At 38.4% G+C, this 18,872-nt stretch overlaps 1 protein-coding gene across 1 annotated transcript in view; it reads left to right on the forward strand.

Moving 5' to 3' along the window:
* The first annotated feature begins 1,403 nt into the window (after window positions 1–1,403).
* The window catches only part of dtx1 (deltex 1, E3 ubiquitin ligase), a 48,791-nt gene continuing 31,322 nt past the window's right edge, over window positions 1,404–18,872 (forward strand). Inside the window, exons 1-2 of the mRNA XM_077206936.1 lie at window positions 1,404–1,666; window positions 3,507–4,234. Of these exons, the coding sequence (XP_077063051.1) occupies window positions 3,979–4,234 (256 nt within the window). The 5' untranslated portion in view covers window positions 1,404–1,666; window positions 3,507–3,978. The remainder of the gene's footprint in view (window positions 1,667–3,506; window positions 4,235–18,872) is intronic.

The raw sequence follows: 18,872 nt of genomic DNA on the forward strand, positions 1-18,872 counted from the left end.
TTTAACTCTCTTATAAAACTATGAAAGCTTGTTTCCTCTATGGAATAAAAAGTGAAAAAGGTAATAAATCACATTTTTGATATTTTTTTGCAGTTGTGAGTTTATCTCACACTTCTGGGGAAAAAAATCTTAAAACTTCTAAAAAAAAATACAATTGTGAGACATAAGTCATATTTGCGAGATATAAACTCACAATTCTGACTTTTAGTTTAGTGGCTGAAACAAGCTTCCATTTAAAAGAGCTGTTTGGTTTTGGGTTTTCATTTATTTTATTTTGTAGGTTTCATAGTCATGGTTCCTGTTTTTCATGTGATTCCTTTATCTGTTATGTGATCATAGGCTCATGTGTAACATTTTTATTGGTTTATTGTGTTCAGGTGTGTCTTGTTAAGTCATTAGTCCTTGTGTATATATAGCCCATATGTTACCGTATTCCCTGTTACCGCTGTTGGTGAGTTCTGTTCATGTTTAGTTCAAGTTCAAGTCTATCATTGTTTATTGTATTTAGTTCATGTTGGGATCTAAATAAACCGCACATGGGTTCAGTTCAACTTCAGTGGACTTTTGTGTCAATCTAATGGCAAATGTGTTGACTATTACAGGCCTATATGTCAACAATGCTCTTGCTTAACCCTAAAAAGGTGAAGACCATAAAGAGACATCAGAAAATTAATTAATTGCTATTTTCCAGCTTATTATGACACACAATTTTTTTCATGTTTAAAAAAAAGTTTTATTTTTGATTTTATTGTTTGTATCCCCCAGGATACGTCACCCTTTTATGGTTAAAAATATAATAATTCTTATAAAATATTCAAATTTATGAACACTTTACAATAAGTTTTAGTTTATCGGCTACATCAACTATTATTAAAAATGCAATTCTTACTTGTTTAAGCCTGTTAGTTCTCCCATAACTTTTTGTTTACAAAATGTGTTAGAAATTATCAAAATTAGCGTTAAGATGTAGAAATATTGATGATTTTAACTATAGTTGACAAATGAAACCATAATGTTGCCATAATAAGTTTTGCTGTTGTTTTAGTATATGTTAATGTTCTGTAATTTACTATACTTTGTAAAAAGGATTTTTTTTGTAGTAAATACAACAAAGATTATTGGAGTATAGCATACAAAATAATACTATTTCACTCTTGCTACTTCAGAATTTCACGTTTAATGTTAGGCTACTTCCCATTTCTTTATAATTAATAGTGAACAATTTCTGAGTTAAAATGGATTCTACACAATTTTTTTTCTCCAGTGTAATTTATCATTTTAAGCAATATGAATATGATAATGTTCCTCTTTCTTTTTCTTCTGAAGTGGAAGCGTCAGAACGGAAAATCTGATTTTCTCATGCTGAAATTTCCATGTTGAGGCAAATAGAGTTGCACACACACACACACGCGCGCGCGCGCGCACGAGCAACAGTCGCGCGGTGGAGGATGCGCACAACATGAGCAACAGCCAATACAGCTCATGCACAGCAGAACACGGTGTGTTCTGACTCTCTTCTGCTCATTCGTGTCGGGAATGTGATCTACAAACACTTTTTTTGCTCAGCCTCTCGTTTGAGGCTGGTTAGATGTTTTTTGCGTCCTTTTTTTCTGGATCAAACCTTCGGTTCATCGTCACGGTTCGGCGGAGACGCTTCACATCACAGGTGACTGATTCCTCTCCTCATTTCTGCCTCCATTCTGAGGTGAAACCTGAAATGATACGAATTCGAATGCATGTACGATGTTGTAGTCAGGATGAGCCAAAATAACAGGCTCATGTGTGTCCAGTTTATTCCTAGAGATCAGTGAGCGCGCATATTCCCTTTTTTATATCTAGAAATGATGAATCCACGCTTTGACTGGAACTGCGTGAAGCGCTTTTAGTGGAGAAAATCATCCCATCTAATCCAGTGTGATGCACTGATGAGTTTCTAATCGAATCAAGAGGAGACGCGGATCCGGAGTTCATATGGAGAAGAACGAGATAATTTGCTCGTAAATGAAGATGAATCGAGAGCAGATTTATGAGCAGTACCGGCTCTTCTACACGTTTACATGGACACTAGGCAGATGTTTGGCTAGAACTGGGTTACAGTAGAGCAGATTTGAGGCCACACATATGCGCTTATTTCTCATATTCGGGTTCGGGTTGCGCGCACATCACGCGCGGCGACGTGAGGAACAGATTAAGGCTTTATTTGGGATTTATGAGTTTATCATGCAGTTATTGATCACTGGTACATGATCTTTCATTAGATGTTATTAAAGGGAGGTTAGGATGAGAGGGATCTCTCTCTCTGTATTTGTGTTTTCAGTCTATCATGTTCACATGCGTATGTCTGACATGATTTCCTACAGATTCTGCATGTGGCATCAGTAGATGCGGTTCACGGTACTGCCTACTGATGGCAGAATTCAAACTACAGGGTTTTAAAACATTTTAACTGCTGCATAAAATATGATCGTATAACTATCTAAATGCATAAAAAAATCCCTGCCATTCATGTAAATATGTATTTCATTGCTCCATCGGAGACTTCCAGTTCAACAGTAAAACAAATGACTTGTTGTAAAACTGGAATTTTTGAATGTTTAAAATAAAACTGAATAAATGAAAGCATTTTAAATAAAGTGGTGTAAATGCAATATAAAAAAAACGCCAAAAAGACTTGGAAAAAAAGGTCATCAATGTTTCTGCTTGCATTAGCTTTATTAATATATTGATTGAAGAGCACAGCGGCCAAGGATCAAGTAATTATGTTTTAGTTGATAATTCTACACCTATTTAGTATGGAAGCTTGTGACCGCCATGAAACAAAACAGATAATTGAAAAAATATATAATTGCGATGTTTATCTCGCTGTTCTGACTTTTTCCCCCTCACAATTGCGAGATATAAGTCAGAATTTTGAGATAAAAAGGTTGCAATTACCTTTATTTTTTATTTTGTGGTGGAAAAAAGCTTTTAGTGTGGCCAGTGCTGGGTAGTAACTGATTACATGTAATCTGTAATCAGATTCAAAAAATTAATTAGATTATATTACATTTAAAAATGCTTGTAATCAATCAGACTACAGTTGCTTTCCTATTGATCACATGATTAGCCTACATATAATTATCACAATGGCTACTTTATCTACTTTACTTTCAATTTTAATTTCTAAAAAAGCCTACTGCTTATATACGTTCAGAAGCTCTTCCAGGAGCAATATATCCAGTGGAATATATTTTCTTTTTCATTGTATTTTTTTTTATCAATATGGTACAAGATTGTCAAAACAATGTGGTAAACATGTTGTGTCTAAAGTAATCTAAAAAGTATTCCGAATGCATCACCTAAAATGAGCAATCGAGATTGCATTACTAACTTATCATGTGATTTGGAATCAGCTGACTATAATTTGTAAGAAATCTCCCCAGCACTGAGTGTGATTTTCAATTAAATGGTTTTTTGTCTCGTCTTCTTCCTCTGATTTTCTCTCTCTCCTCTGTCTGTTTCATTAGATACGCAATATAACTTCAGACTCAGAATATAGAAGCAGAAACTGTCTGACAGCGGCGTTTTCTCCCGTCAACCAGATCTAACTGGACTACAGGATTACAAGATTTTCTGAGCATCACTAACAGTTTCTGGACTCCTTCTAAACGAGATATAATATCTCAGATCATCTGTTTTGGATTACTTATTTTGGAGAGCATGATTACTTCCAGAGCCGGAATACTAGAGACTAATCTAGTTTACGTGTGCAAACTCGATTACATGGGCGAATCCCTCGTGTGAACGGAGCCTAATTCGTTTTTCTGCAGGACGTGCGTTGACTTCCAAAGCAGCTCGTGTTGTTTATGTGGTCGTTCTTTCAGCAGAAACAAAGAATTCGGAATGTTCACATTCTAAGAACATTCTTTTGGAACGTTATTCCCTGTATAAATTGACACGAATTCCGTTCTGCCTGCCGTTGGTGTGGAGGTGAGTCCCATGGCTCGACCCGGCTCCGGGGTTCTGGGGTCGTTGGGAGGAGGATACTCGGCTCAGAGCATGGCACGGGTGGTGGTTTGGGAATGGATGAACGAACACGGCCGATGGAGGCCGTACAGCGCCACCGTTTGTCATCACATCGAGAACATCCTGAAGGGAGACGCTCGTGGGACCGTCATACTGGGACAGGTGGATCCGCAGCTCGCGCCGTACGTCATTGACCTGCAGTCCATGCATCAGTTCAGACAAAGCACAGGTGAGTCACGGATACACACGGCAAAATAAATCACTTGCTTTTGGTGTGTGGGAACTTTAGGCAGTGTTTAGGCAAGTCCAAAAACATTCACATTCAATTCAAATCCACTTTACATGCACTGCAAAAAAAAAATTCTTAATGTATCAAACATGTAAATTTTCACATCATTTACTCACCTTCAAGCCATCCTAGGTGTATATGACTTTCTTGTTTCAGCCGAACACAATAAGAGTTTTATATTCAAAAATATAGTTCTTTCCAAGCTTTATAATGGGAGTGAATGGTGCATGAGTTTTTGAAGCCCAAAAAAGCTCATCCATCATAAAAGTGATCCATACGACTCAAATCAGGCCTTCTGAAGCCATGAGGTTTGTGTAAGAACAATATCCATATTTATAACTTATAAACTATAATGTATGGCTTCCGGTAACAGCCATACGCAAGCCTACACCCGTCACATGACGAGTGACCTCTGACCCAACACGAGTGACCTCTGACCCAACGCATGACGAGTGACCTCTGACCCCACGCATGACCAGTGACCTCTGACCCGACACGAGTGACCTCTGACCCAACGCATGACCAGTGACCTCTGACCCCACGCATGACGTAGCATTTAGGAGTAGCATAAACTCAGGAGAGAGTCGACGCCTCTCCCGGTTCAAACAACAAACTCAAGCTCCTCCCACATTTCTCTTTAAAAATTCTCGTTTTAGACTCCGGTGTTTGTTTTGCTCGATCCTCTGCACTTCTGCGTTCGTCAATACGTCATGCATGGGGTCAGAGGTCACTCTTGCGCCGGAACTAGACTCGCGTACGGTTGTTATCGGAAGCCAGTGATAATAGTTTATAAAGTTATATGGATATTTTTCTTCGCTTCAGAAGGCCTTTATTAACCCCTGGAGTCGTATGGATTACTTTAATGATGGATGGATGCGCTTTTTTGAGCTTCAAAAACTAAGCTACCATTCACTCCCATTATAAAGCATGGAAGAGCCAGGATATTTTATAATATAACTCCAATTGAGTTTGGCCGAAAGAAGACAGTAATTTACACCTAGGATGACTTATTTTGACTAATGACTAATTTAAATTTTTGGGTGAACATTCCCTTTAAGTGAGTTTGTGCTTAAAACAAGAACAAAACATCTTTCGGTGTTGTCAGAAAAAAAAAATCATGTTTTCCCTTTGAATTAGATTTATTTTGCAGAATTTTTTTTCTAGTTTAAATCATAAACTCAGCTAATTATGACAGTTTAAATTTTAAACAAGACATAACCATTTAGCTTCTGAAGTAAATGTATCTTGATTTAAGAATGTTTACAGTAGATATTCAAAAATACTTGGTAAGAAATAATTTTTGTTACAGCGCATGTGAAGTGGATATGAATTGAATGTGAATGTGTGGACTAAATGACTAGTTGTCTAACCACTTACTAAAGTTCCCACACATCAAAAGCACACCTTTTCAAGGTTAAACGTTCAGAGAAAAGCATCAGAGATTGTCTGAGAGGTTCTTATGTGCTAGTAGTGTTCATGCTGCATTTGAAGTCAACTAGATGAACAAAGACAGCTTTAGGGTTCTTGACTACTGTGCGCTTCCAACCAAGAGCTGATATTCTCTGAAGACCGTCTCTCTACACACACACACACACACACACACGCGCACGCACAGATCGGCACGTCCCCAGGGCTCTCTGTTCGCATGATGCCATTGCCGTAGGCCACTGTTTTCCCTCATGAGAGAACATGACCTAAAGTAGAACAGTACAGGGTTAAATTAGGACACATGGGATGCTCTGTGGAAAACAGAGCTGTGTGTTATTTTGGTGCATGTTTGTGTTCATTACAGCACATCTTTTAAAGATGAAGTGTGTCATTTCCGTGGAAATAACATCACCAGATACAGAAGTAAATATTCCCACAGATTTTCTGTCTGCCATTGGTCATAAATACAGATAGTCCTGATCCTAAACTCGGTTGAGTCAAAGTTTCTGTATCAATCTATGAACATTAATCTGATGAGGAAGTACTTCAATATCATTGCCATGTGACTTGGATGCGGGTGTCTCTTTCTTTTTGGCTTCTTAACTTAAGTTTAATGCAGCTTAGATAAGTTTTGCTGGAGAATCGGCACAGTTCAGGTACTAACCAATAACCAGCATGTAAATTCAAAACTGATTGGCTGCAGGAAGGTTGTTTAAGTGGAAGTAGTTCATCCGTGAAAGTAAAACAAAAGTGTCCCACAGACTCTTCTGGATATTTAGGCCTTCCTGCTAATCCGTAAAACCAGACTAAACCTAAAATGAGAAATCAAGGTCTCTCATTGTATGACCTCTGACTTTGTGGTTTCTCTGCTTCACCAACTTCCAGATGCTGCGCCTCTCTCTCTCTCTCTCTCTCTCTCTCTCTCTCTCTCTCTCTCTCTCTCTCTCTCTCTCTCTCTCTCTCTCTCTCTCTCTCTCTCTCTCTCTCTCTCTCTCTCTCTCTCTCTCTCTCTCTCTCTCTCTCTCTCTCTGTGTGTGTGTGGGATGGGTGGGTTTACTTAGTTATACTTGTGGGACAAAATGGTCTCCAGAAGTGAGCTAAAACTGACTAAATCTCCCTTTGGGAGTTTTTAACGTTCTAAACATGCATAAAGTTTTCTATTTTTGTGTTAAGCTAGTAGTCAATTTAATGGGCATTATCTAAAAACATTAAGTCTATGGTACTTTGTCATTTAAAAGTGTGTTTGTGTGGGTTTGCTTAACCATAGTTATTACTGGGAACAAAATCTTTCCCAGAAGTGAGGTAAATCCAATAAAACCTTCAATTTGGGGGTGTCTTCATTTGAAAAATTATTAATAAATTAAGCAAATTATGTTTTTTAGTTCTAAGGAAGCAGTTTTCTTAGTGTGTTTTGACTGGTTACCAGGATGTTGCTATACAGTTGCTATGGTGCTTTGGATGGTTGCCAGGGAGTTGCTATGTGATTTCTTGCAGTCTTTTTATGCAGCTCTTGTTTAATGCAGTCGTTAAGGTTTTCTAAATTATTTTATCATGTTGCCCAACAGTAGCTGGGGTTTTCTTATTGGATGCCAGGGTGTTGCTATGCAGTTGCTATGGTGCTTTGGATGGTTGCTAAGGCGTTGCTATGTGGTTTATATCTTGGTTTTAAGCATGTTTTTATTCAGTTGCCTAGCTTTTCTAAATGGTTTTTAGCATGTTGCTATGCAATATCAAGTGTGTTCTGACTGGTTTACAGGGTTTTGCTATACAGTTGCTATGGTGCTTTGAATGGTTTCCAGGGCATTACTATGTCATTTCTAAGGTGGCTTTAAGCATGTTTTATGCAGTTGCTGCGGTTTTCTAAATGATTTTAGCATGTTGCTATTCATGTTTTCTTATTTGTTGCCAGGGTGTTGCTACGCAGTTGCTATGGCGTTTTGGATGGATGCCAAGGCGTTGCTATGTGGATTTAAGCATGTTTTTATATAGTTTCTAAGGTTTTACCTTCTTTTTAAATTTTTTATATTAGGAGTAGAGGGTGGGGTGTAGATTTGGTTGTACTTGTAATTTTTTTCACTGCCCTCAGAAATATAGCAACATGTATCGAAAACCAATATTTGAAGTGCTATGCAGCTGTGCAAAGGCAAAAAGGCAGTAACTACATTTTGATCAGAAAGCTGAGGTCAGATCATTCAAAATTAAATAAAACTTGAAAGATAAGGCATTTTGTCTTGCTTGTGTGAAATTTTGGACCACTTAACATGAAGTGTAATATTCAGAATTGGATGTATGCATGCTTATTTTAGGTGTCCTGGTTCTTCCAGATGGAGCTCTCTTAATAGACTTAGTGTTCTGAGATTCGTGTGTGTGTGTGTGTGTGTAGTGGTGGTGTCCCTCCCTCACTCCTTGGATCTGTCATTTAGTTTGAGGTTTCCTCGTGTGCAGTAAGTATGCAGTATGATACTGTCTCTAATAAACAGCAGCTGGTCACTAAGGTCATACTGACATTGCTCAGCCCTGGAGAATTCCTTCTTCCTTCTGCCTTGTGGGATTCTTGCGGAAAATAGTTTGATGTGAGCGCTGCTCGTCTTAGGATTGCTGGGTGACTGGTTGCCAGGGTGGTTGCTAGGGTTTTCTAAATGTTTTTTAGCATGTTGCTTTGCAGAGGTTTAGGTAGCTAGTGTGTTCTGACCAGTTGCTAAGGCTTTTTTATGTGGTTCTATAGTGGTTTTAAGCATGTTTTTGTGCAGTTGCTAGAGTTTTCTAAAAAAATTTAGCAGGTGTGTTCTGACTGGTTGCCAGGGTGTTGCTATTCAATTGCTATGGTACTGTGGGTGGTTGCCAGTACTTTTCTATGTGGTTTCTAAGGAGATTTTAAGCAAGTTTTTATTCAGTTGCCAGGCTTTTTAAAATTGTTTTTAGTGTGTTGCTATACAATATCAAGTGTGTTCTGATTGAGTGATGCAACGTATTTGCTATGGTGCTGTGATGGTTACAAGGTGTTGCTATGAGATTTCTAACGTGGTTTTAAGCATGTTTTGTGCAGTTGCTAGGGTTTTCTAAAGGGTTTTAGCATGTTGCAACCTGCTATGCAGTAGCTAGGGTGTTCTTATTGGTTGCCAGAGTGTTGTTTTGCAGGTGCTGTGGATGGTTTGCCAAGGCATTGCTATGTGGTTTCTAATGTTGTTTTTGGAATGTTTGTCTGCGGTTGCTATGGTTTTCTTTTCTTTTTTTAACATGTTGTTATGCAGTTACTAGAGGGTTCTGATTGGTTGCCAGGGTGTTGCTACGTAGATGCTATGGTGCTTTGCATGGTTTCCAAGGCGTTGCTAGGGGTTTTTAAGGTGTTCTGGTTATGTGCATCTGCGGATTTGGTCCATTAAGGTAAAAATGGTGCCTCTGATTAGTAAAGTTGCAGCACACTCTCCTCAACACAGGATTTGGGGAATCATTGGTGTCTGGAGCACAAACACTCCAGGATGACGCACACACTCAACTTTATCACTTACTGTTTTCATCACATCTCTAATAAGGAAAGTTTGGAAAAAGTCTGGTCTGTGTGCGTGCGTGCGTGCGTGCGTGCGTGCGTGCGTGCGTGCGTGCGTGCGTGCGTGCGTGTGTGATGAACGGCAGTGCAGATGTGATTGTGTGTTTGAATGGGGTTTGATCTCTGGCCAGATTCAATCGGTCTGTTTGTCTCAGGAGAGAGTCTGTGGTTTTCTGCAGCGCTGTAGAGGTCTTCTCTTACACGTCTCATTTGCAAGGAGACACTGCAAAGATTTATTTTGCTCAATGGACTGGACGGAGATATACAGTGTTGTATTCAAGGGTGCATTATAAATCTCATCAGCCAATCAGTGTTAAAGTTTTTAAAGCAGGCATTTAAAACCTAACTAACCAGTTATGCATCCTTCATTGTGTACTGTACACAAACAGTACAGCATGGTGCTAACAATGCCAAAGTCATGGGTCCAATTCCCAGGGAATGCATGAGTTGGAAAAATAGCTTGAATGCAATGCAAGTCGCTTTGGATTAATGCATCTACCAAATGCATTTATGTGAATGTGAACTTTTCAGGAATTTCATCCACTAAGCCTTAAACATTGTTGCTCTGATTATAATAATGCATTTATTATATAATTCATATTTTTGTCAAAGATGACTTTCATTATTTTCTGTTGTTCACAGAGCTCTCCGTAGGTACTTTATTTTAGTGACTGTGGTTTTGCTATAGGAGATTGCATTATTATGAATAGTAGTAGTATGTATTTATTTATTATTTTTTAAATATTTTTCTTTTAATTTTAAATCAGTGTCTGTCTGGTATACACGTTTATTATTTTAATGGGTCCGTCCATCCGTCTATCCGTCCATCCTGGATTGGCGACTCGTTTCCAACAGAAAACATTTTGCCCTATATTATTAAAGGGGGACTTGGGAACAAGGAGGTAATCCATCAGCCGGAAGTTGAAGCTGCCTCCGGGGGCCGCCATTGTAGCTGGCTATCACCTGCTGTTAGCATCCCATTGACTCCCATTCATTTTGGCGTCACTTTGACAGCGAATAACTTTACATCTGAGGCGTCCAAAGACTTCATTTGTCCATTATTTATTTCTAAAGAAACACGACAATGTATAAAAGGCTCCATTACTTTGTATCTTACGTTATGGCCCCGTAGAAGCCATTCTTGTAAAAATAGGTTAAAAATTGCGTCATAACCACGCGACTTCATGTCGCACAATAGAGACATTACCGTATAGACAGGAGGAGAAGCTAGCACAGTCTCGCAGGCGTACTGACGTTAAATTTTAAATAAATAAATATTAAGCAAAATGACAAAATAATTAATCAGAATACTTACCAAAAGTTGCTGCAGGTCGCGCTTCACCGTCTCTGTGCACGATTAACGTTGGGTGACTGTCTATGGGTGATTCAGATTTGTCTTGGCACAGCTACTAGAAGATTTACAACTGTCAGTCAGGTTGCTCACGTGACATCTACGTCATCAAGCTCAGTTTGAGCCTGCGCAGAACGCTTGGCTATCAGGAAGTGAGTGCCCATGTTCGGCTTCAACTCTCTCCGTTGAAATCAACGAGGTCGCTGTGTCCATTTCTTTTACTGTCTATGCTTGGGAACTCTAGCCATTTCTTCGCTGATTTTCACTTTTGTTGTCGCATATTGTCTCAACGAGCGCCCCCTATAGCTGTGAGGCGTATATTTCACAACACTGTCGTAAAAAAACTCACTTGCGGCCCCTTTCTACCGCTGCTCATGTGCTTTTGTTATTATCAGAGCCGGCCAACTTTATCGTGTGGAGTGTGTACTGAGGTGGGTAATACATCATACACCGTATAATATGGTGTGTGTGTTTATGTCGAATTACCGTACAGCAGTTTGTGTTTCTCGCTCGTTCTCGCTTCTCACGAGACTTCGTATTTCCAACTTACCGGGGGACGTTAGTCCTCATGTTGCAAGGTTGGTTTTTCGCCTGGGAACGCTGGGGGGAGCGGGGAAAGTCACCATTCTCACCAGCAGGGCTGGACTGACCATCGGGCATACTGGGCAATGCCCGGTGGGCCGACGTGCCTTTTGGGCCGATACAGATCATTCTTTAAAAAAAATATAATTTTTTTTTTGTCTAAACGGCCCATAATACTCGTACATTGGCGGCCCATTCGTTTAGTTTTGCTTAATTGGCGGTGCTGGGATCTTTGTGCCGGTGTAATGCATTGGACAAAAAAAAGTCAGCGTAGGTTTTTTTTTTTCACAGACCGTCCCATGAAACGCGTAGATCAGCGGCCAATTGGTTATTTTCTTGATTGACACTGGGGTGGTCCAATCACATCTTTAAACTCCTCCCCCTTTGGGCTCTGAGCGAGCGTCAGTATGTATCTGTCAAAATAGTCAGAGAGATGGAGAAGAAACGCAAGGAATGTGCAGAGAAATAGCGTGGAAAAAAGAAACGGGCCCTTCAAATGTCTGATGAGGATATTGAGGAGGATCAGGAGAGAATGAGTGAGTGTAGAGAACTGTGGTAAGCAGAACTAGGCAACTTTCAGAAGAACACTGAGGCGATGAGTGTAGGAACCCATTACCCAGTTACGCATTATTTACACTAGGGATGTCCCTATCAGGTTACATAAAAAAAGAATAAAGAAGAGCGAAAAAACAGATCCAGGATGTTCCTTATTATTTATTTAATTCACCTTATTTTAACATTCAACAACTCTGTTAACAAACAGAGCACTTCTGTGAGGTAGCTTGAACAATCAAGTATAAATAACATAAATTCTTTACTTTTGGACTTTAGTGCAACAGTAAATATAAAAAAAACAAATAGCACCTCAACTTAAAATACCTGGCAGCCTGGTTTGCAAACCAGAAATGTGCTTTTAGGAACTGCATTCCTAACTCTTACTGTCATCACAGTAGTAAGTTTCACAGAAGGAAATGTATGTTTTTCTTAATGAAAACTAACATCTCTACATTGTTAGGTTTGAGCCTGTTTCTGTTCTCATCAAGGATGTTTGCAACGCCACTAAAAAGTCTCTCGCTGCAGGGGGCACTGAGATACTGGGTTGCTGGATACTGGTTTACATATCTCACAGTTTGCTATGGAAATGTTGTTGTCATCAACTTTATAATATCTCCAGACCGCAGACATACTCGCGATTTCCACTTCAAGCTGCTTCCGTATTCTACTTTGCCTGCATTTAACCAATAGCGTCTTTGAAACAAAGTGATGTCATGCCGCACGCGTTGCTGTTTCTGTGTGGAGTCAAAAGGGTCTAACTCTGTGCCACCGCATAACTATAGATGTGTTAAAAAAATTAAAAGAATGTGTTAAAAGAATATATATACATATATATCCGAGTCCTGATCGGGAGGTAACGTCCGATTCCGATCGAGTCTGAAACCACGTGATCGGGCCCGATTTTCGATCACGTGGACATCCCTAATTTACACATCTGCATAGTTGAATACGCATTTTAATAGAATTGTAATGAGACTCGTTTGTAAACCATGTTTTCCGCCAAAAAATAAGATCATGTGTGGCATTAGTGGTTTTAATAGGAGTTAGTATACATATTCAGGGGCGTGAAAAGATCGGTTGTGATTATGATTATATGTAGTGGGCCAGTCTGGGCCAAAATGCCCGGGACGATTTTTAGTCCCAGTCCAGCCCTGCTCACCAGAACAGGTTATTAAACAATCCAAAATGATTTCTAAACGGTTTTATTAAGTTGAAATAGTTGCCAAGTTCCCTTTTAACACTTAAAAAAAAAAAAAAAAAAAAAAAAAATATTAAGTGTATTGTTAAGCTATCTATGGAGCCTCTAAGGGGACATGAAGGAAAAAATGAGATGGAGAAATATTTTTTTTGCCAATGCTTTTACATTCTCTCACAAAACGTTTTCGTTCCCCCAAGAAACCTTGTGTTTGTTAAAAAAAAACGCAAAGTTTCTCGTCCGCACAAAAAAGTTTTGCAAGCAAATGCAAAGTTTCTCGGGGGAATGCAAAACATTTGCGATAGAACGAAAAAGCATTGGGATTTTTCCTCCATCTCATTTTTTTCCCCCACCACCGTGTCCCTTTAGGGCCTCCGTAGGAATCAGTTTTCTTGCTTCTCAAACTGAACGTTTTGCTGTAGAACGAGTTTGTATGTAAACTGCAACAGGCGTCACACAGCTGTCATTTACACATTCTGCAGGACAGTCGCGGTTTCTTAAGTCGCCAGTAAACATTACACACTGACCCTGACAAACACTTCTGTCATAGAAATACTCTTATTATAGTCAGCGCCAAGCTAATACATATAGTGTGACTAATTGTTTGTGTCTTTAATTCAAACAGAACAGCCTGTGGTCTCACTGATTGGCCAGCCACGACCTGGCTCATGAAAATTGATTAAGTTATGTGATATCTGATTTGCTGAAAGGCAGATGTTAGTAGGTGAGCTTTAGCCTATAGTTAAATTAGTGCATGATGCTTTAATTCTGTCGAGTGCTAAAGCAGCCGGTTGGCAGATGCTTCTGCAAGGTCGTGACGTTTTTGTTTTATGCATCTGGCTACTTTTTGCCCTTCATGCTGCTGCTGTCCACTAGTTTATACGCCAGAAAGTAGAGTTTACAGTCATTTCTAGAGGTTTCTAGAGGTCTCTGATTGACTAATTATGTTGTGTATGAGTGTGTTTGACTGTGATGTTTCAGTTTAACATTCAGTTGTTAAGATTTCCACAGCTCTGTTTTGAGCGTGAGAAACTCATTCGAGCTGATGTGTAAACTCAAAGGCTTTTGTGGTCACATGTGTTAGTGTGTTCTTTGAACACTGGTTTGTGTTGCGTAAGCGTTTTTTGTATGGCATTTACATGCATATAGAGTCTCATTCATTCGTGTTCTTACTGAGAATGAAACTTACTGAGAATGTACAGGTTACATCCATTGCAGCAGTTTCCCAGCAAATGGTTAAAAAGTTTGGTGTCTTTTGAAATTAAATTAATGCTTTTATTCTGCAAGGACACATTAAATTGATCAAAAGTCACAGTAAAGACTTTTATATTTAAATTTTTGGTAATCGCCAAAAATTACCGATACCTGTATTTTCATTGTATTTGTAATAATAAAAATATTGGGTAGAGAAACCAAAAGAATGTTAATCATATTAGTTCAAATATATATTTACCTCAGTTATTTTCATGCATAATAATGCCTGATAAATGTACTGTAGGAACTTGTTACTTTCACGGTTCACTCTATTCTATTCTATTCAGTATTCTATATCTTTTTTTTAATCTTTCATTACAAAAAACAGTGCTTTGTCGTTTTTTCAGCTTGTTCTAACAGTAGTTTTCAGGCACAGCAATTGAATAAAGTTAAAAAAAGTAAAATAACACTCCATTAAGTCCCCATGATATTAAATTTTTTTTTTTGGCGTTTAGGATTATTATGTTAGTCTTACCTATCTATAAGCTAGTGCACTCTCAAAACATATGAACTGAGTTAATGTAAAACAAACAAAAAAAAGTAGATCTGAGTAACTGTATTTGGAACATTAACAAATAAAATTGAGTCGAAATAGAGGAAATCATTAAAATGTTTTATTAATAATATTAATTGTTTTTATTTATGAGTAATATTATCTTTTAATTTCCTTTAAACCTTTGTAATATACTCCACACAACCACAGGTAACGCTATAAACGTCATCGGCCTTTATTGTCGAGTCTGTACAGCAATACAGCATTTTTTATATTGTTTTAACATACATATACATATACATATACACCATTGCCTACATTTAAACTCATATAACCAAAACATTAGAAGTAAAAACTAAAAATGTAAAAAGTAATTCAAGTGTAATCAACCGGTCTGTTATCCAATTTCCACAATATCAGCGCTGGTTCTCGTGCCGGGGATGGACTCTCGCTCTGTGGGTGAACTTCGACCTTTAGACCGCCGTCCTGCGTTTCAAAAAATGCTGCGATGTTGGGTGATGTCACTTCTTGTTGACGTTTAAAGTATTTTCAAACAAAACGGAGACTAGCTAGACCCTCCCTCCATCCTCATCCGCGCACTAACCCCCCAAACCCTTCTTGTCCGTTATTGGCTGGAACAGTTTGTTATGTTTCGTAGGTGCGGCTTAGCCCAGTTTGTTTTTGTTGCTGTTTTTGGAGCCTGGGGTGTCTGCAGAGACCGGGTTTTTTTTTACAGTGAGTTCAGGGGACAGGCAGCTTGCGGATAGTGAGGAGATGTTTGCTGTATGTGACAAAAAAAAGTTTTGGCCTAAAAAACGTGTGACATCGCTTAGAGCACCTTTAATCTGCATTGCTATTTGTACTCGTTGTGAATACGCAGGCCACAAGAAGTAATTTTTTTTTGGATCACTTTTACTCATGACATGCTATCCGGCAACAAAGGATTCCATTCATCATGCTAAGCTAAGCTAGCGTCGGCACTCCCAGACTAAGACAATGCATGCACTGAGACAAAAATGCGTTTGCCCACCTATCTAAATGTAAAGGAGACGGTGAATAACCACTATTTCAAAAAAAGGTGGCATGTTCCTTTAACTCAAACAATAAAGTAAAAAAGATATTCAGAGATTTTATTAAGTTAATACAGTTAATTGTTACTGTGATATTTACTAAGCCACTGAATTCTTTTTTAGATTGTGTGCTTCAAAACAATGACAAAATTCACATTTACAAGATATAAGCGTTCAAATCTTGCAGTCTCTCACTTCTGCCGATATGGATCAGTGATTTTGATGACATCACTGCACTTCAGCTTCTCATCAGATTTTCTGTCCAATCAAGGCTCTCTACAATCTGAAGCCCCGCCCCCTACACTATAAATATTTGCTGAAGCTGCGGCTGAAATCCGTCACTTGTTCACACATTTACTATGTTCTACATGGTGAATGGCACAATAATGCACTATATAGGGGATAGGGAACGATTCAGCCAGTGAATCATCTTTCCATTAGAGTGATTGAAGTCTGGTTTTATGTTAGTGTCACACAAACAGCCTCAGCTCCGCTCCAGAGACAGGATATACAGAGCGGATCATATGATCGAGTCGATGCGGACCACAAAACGTATCGGACTCATTGAAATCGGCACAGAATGCTGTATTTTAAAGCGATAAGGAGGAGATTCGAAGGAGAAACGATTAGAGATTAGTAGGAAACCACGTCTCTGGCTGAGCTGTGATATAAACTAAACGCTATTGGCTATTTAAAAAAGGGGAGGAGCTGTTCAATCGCCCTCCCTTCCCGTTTCAGTGGAAATTCTGTCAACACTTTGAATAACGCTGTTTTACAGACCCCAAACTTTTGGAAACATACGTGTATGTTGGAGCTGCTGGTTAATTTCTGCACCACTAATGGCACCAAACAATAATGATTGTTTTCTTCTGCTCCGCCTCTTATCTTCTATTTGACAGACACACAGGTAGTCCCGCCCCCAAACTCACGCCATTGGTCGAGTCAGAATATTGATACATCACACGCTGTTGATGTATGCGTCATGTCTGTGTTTTACAGGCCATCTGACAGATGAGTTGTTGAACTTGCAGGGCAGTTCATTACAGCAGCCTCTTCTTTATTCTAATCACGTTTGCACACTAAAGCATTTTAAAACAATTAACCTGTAAAGGTGATGTAGGAGAGCCAAGACACCTCCCCTCGCTCTCTCTCTCTCTCTCTCTCTCTCTCTCTCTCTGGTCAGCACTTGTCTTGTCTTGACTGCTGGGATGAATAATATCAGCCAGATGCTTTTTGGCAGGAGCTCCCCATGCGGCCGATCCAAAATGGAGTAGCGTAGGGCCACAGTTTCCACTTTGCTCATTAGGAATGACAGCTAAATGTGCTCTTAGAAGGATCTGCAGTCTCAAGGTGAATTATAATCAGCCAGGACACGCCACGTCCTTTAGTTCTACGCTTATTTTACTTTCTTGCATGAAGTTTGACGCAAGATTATTAATGTTAACTAAAACTAAAACCATTAAAAAAAACATTTGTTACATGCAATAAAATAAACGTTATCTTAAATAAAATAAAATATAAAAAGTGTAAACTCTAATTTTCGTTTAGATTAACTCGAACTACTAAAATAACTAAAACTTACATAAAAAATTATAAAAAACTACAGATATATATTGTTAAAAAACTAACAAAAATTACAAATACATGCAAGATGCAGCAAAGTTTCTAAAACTTTTACTAAAATAAAAAGTAATATTAATAATGACAATACAATAAAACTGGTTTGTAGTTTGTTCTGCTAAGCAACACATTTCCTAAAGTGATGTCAAAATCTCTGATTAATAGTGTTATTCTTTTTTATATTTTGAATTAGTTTTTATTTTTGCATTTTCTGTACAGTTTGAGCAATTTTAATAAAATGTAGTAATATTTATGCAATATTGTTTTTTTAAATGTCTATATTATGTTTGTTGTTTTTATTCTCATTTCTGTTTTTTTGTTTTAGTACTTACACTCAAACTAAATGAAAAGTGAAATATTGCCTTGGCAACTTGCGTATAATTTATTTCAGGTAATATTTATTTTATGGCAAGTAACAATGTATTTTATGGTTTGGTTTTAGTAAACTATATTAACCCCTGATTTAACCCTGATTCCACTATGATTGTTTCATTGCTTATCTTAAATAACATTTTTCTTACATGACTTGAATGCAGTAAAATGACAGGCTCCGCCCCCAGATTGTTTGATTAGAGGCTCCGCCCCCATACAGTGTGTGGGAATAGTGGAGGTGTTGAACAGCTTTGGTTTATCACGGGGTTTTCCACCGTGTGTGTGTGAGAATGTGTTCTGGGTTTTTCTTGCAGGAAATACAGTGGTCTCATCTGAAACACTTGACACCAAAAGCTGCATTACAGCAAAGCATCTACTGTACGCTCTGAGTTTACTGTAGTACATGATACTGTATACTGTGTGAATCTGTTTAGTCAAGTGGGCATAACTGGCGCTGACGCTCACACACTGGGCATCACAGGGGCAGCGGACACTTTTGTACCAACTTCCTTTGGCGCAGGATGGTCACGATGCATCTACACGTGTGTGTGTGTGTGTGTGTGTGTGTGTTTTGGGTCCTCTGCAGTCATGGCTTAGAGCTACAGTCTTTTAAGTCGTTGTTTTCTGCAAACTCTGCAGTAACTCTCTGCTAACTAGCTCGCAGGGTTCACATGAGCAGAGCAATATCTGTATCTGTTACCATGGCAGAGTGATCTGTATCTGTATCTGTATTCAGATAAAATCAGATTTGGAGTTTGTCCAAACTAAAAAGGACATTATAAATTTCCTTTGTTAACATATTGCAAATTCCGGTTTATTATCAGATCTGATGACACAGTGCAACGTTTTACAACAATATTCCAAGGACTCATGAGTTTTTCCTGTCGTTCGGGATTTCTTAGTAAAACATTTTTTTTTAACTCTAGATTTTTACCTGATAAAATATTTTAGAGCTTTGCATAACAAGAAAAATATTCATTTTTATTAATTTACCTGACTTTTCCAGATCTAGAAATTCAGAAATCTCTTGTAAAATTAGGCTACGTCACATATTGTTCAGTTGTTGATTTGGTGAATTAAAATCATAAATGTCTTTAATATTTATAATTTA

Source organism: Siphateles boraxobius, unplaced genomic scaffold, assembly GCF_051911475.1.
Source record: "Siphateles boraxobius isolate OS27281-9 unplaced genomic scaffold, OSU_SipBor_1 57, whole genome shotgun sequence".
Taxonomy (NCBI): Eukaryota; Metazoa; Chordata; class Actinopteri; order Cypriniformes; family Leuciscidae; genus Siphateles; species Siphateles boraxobius.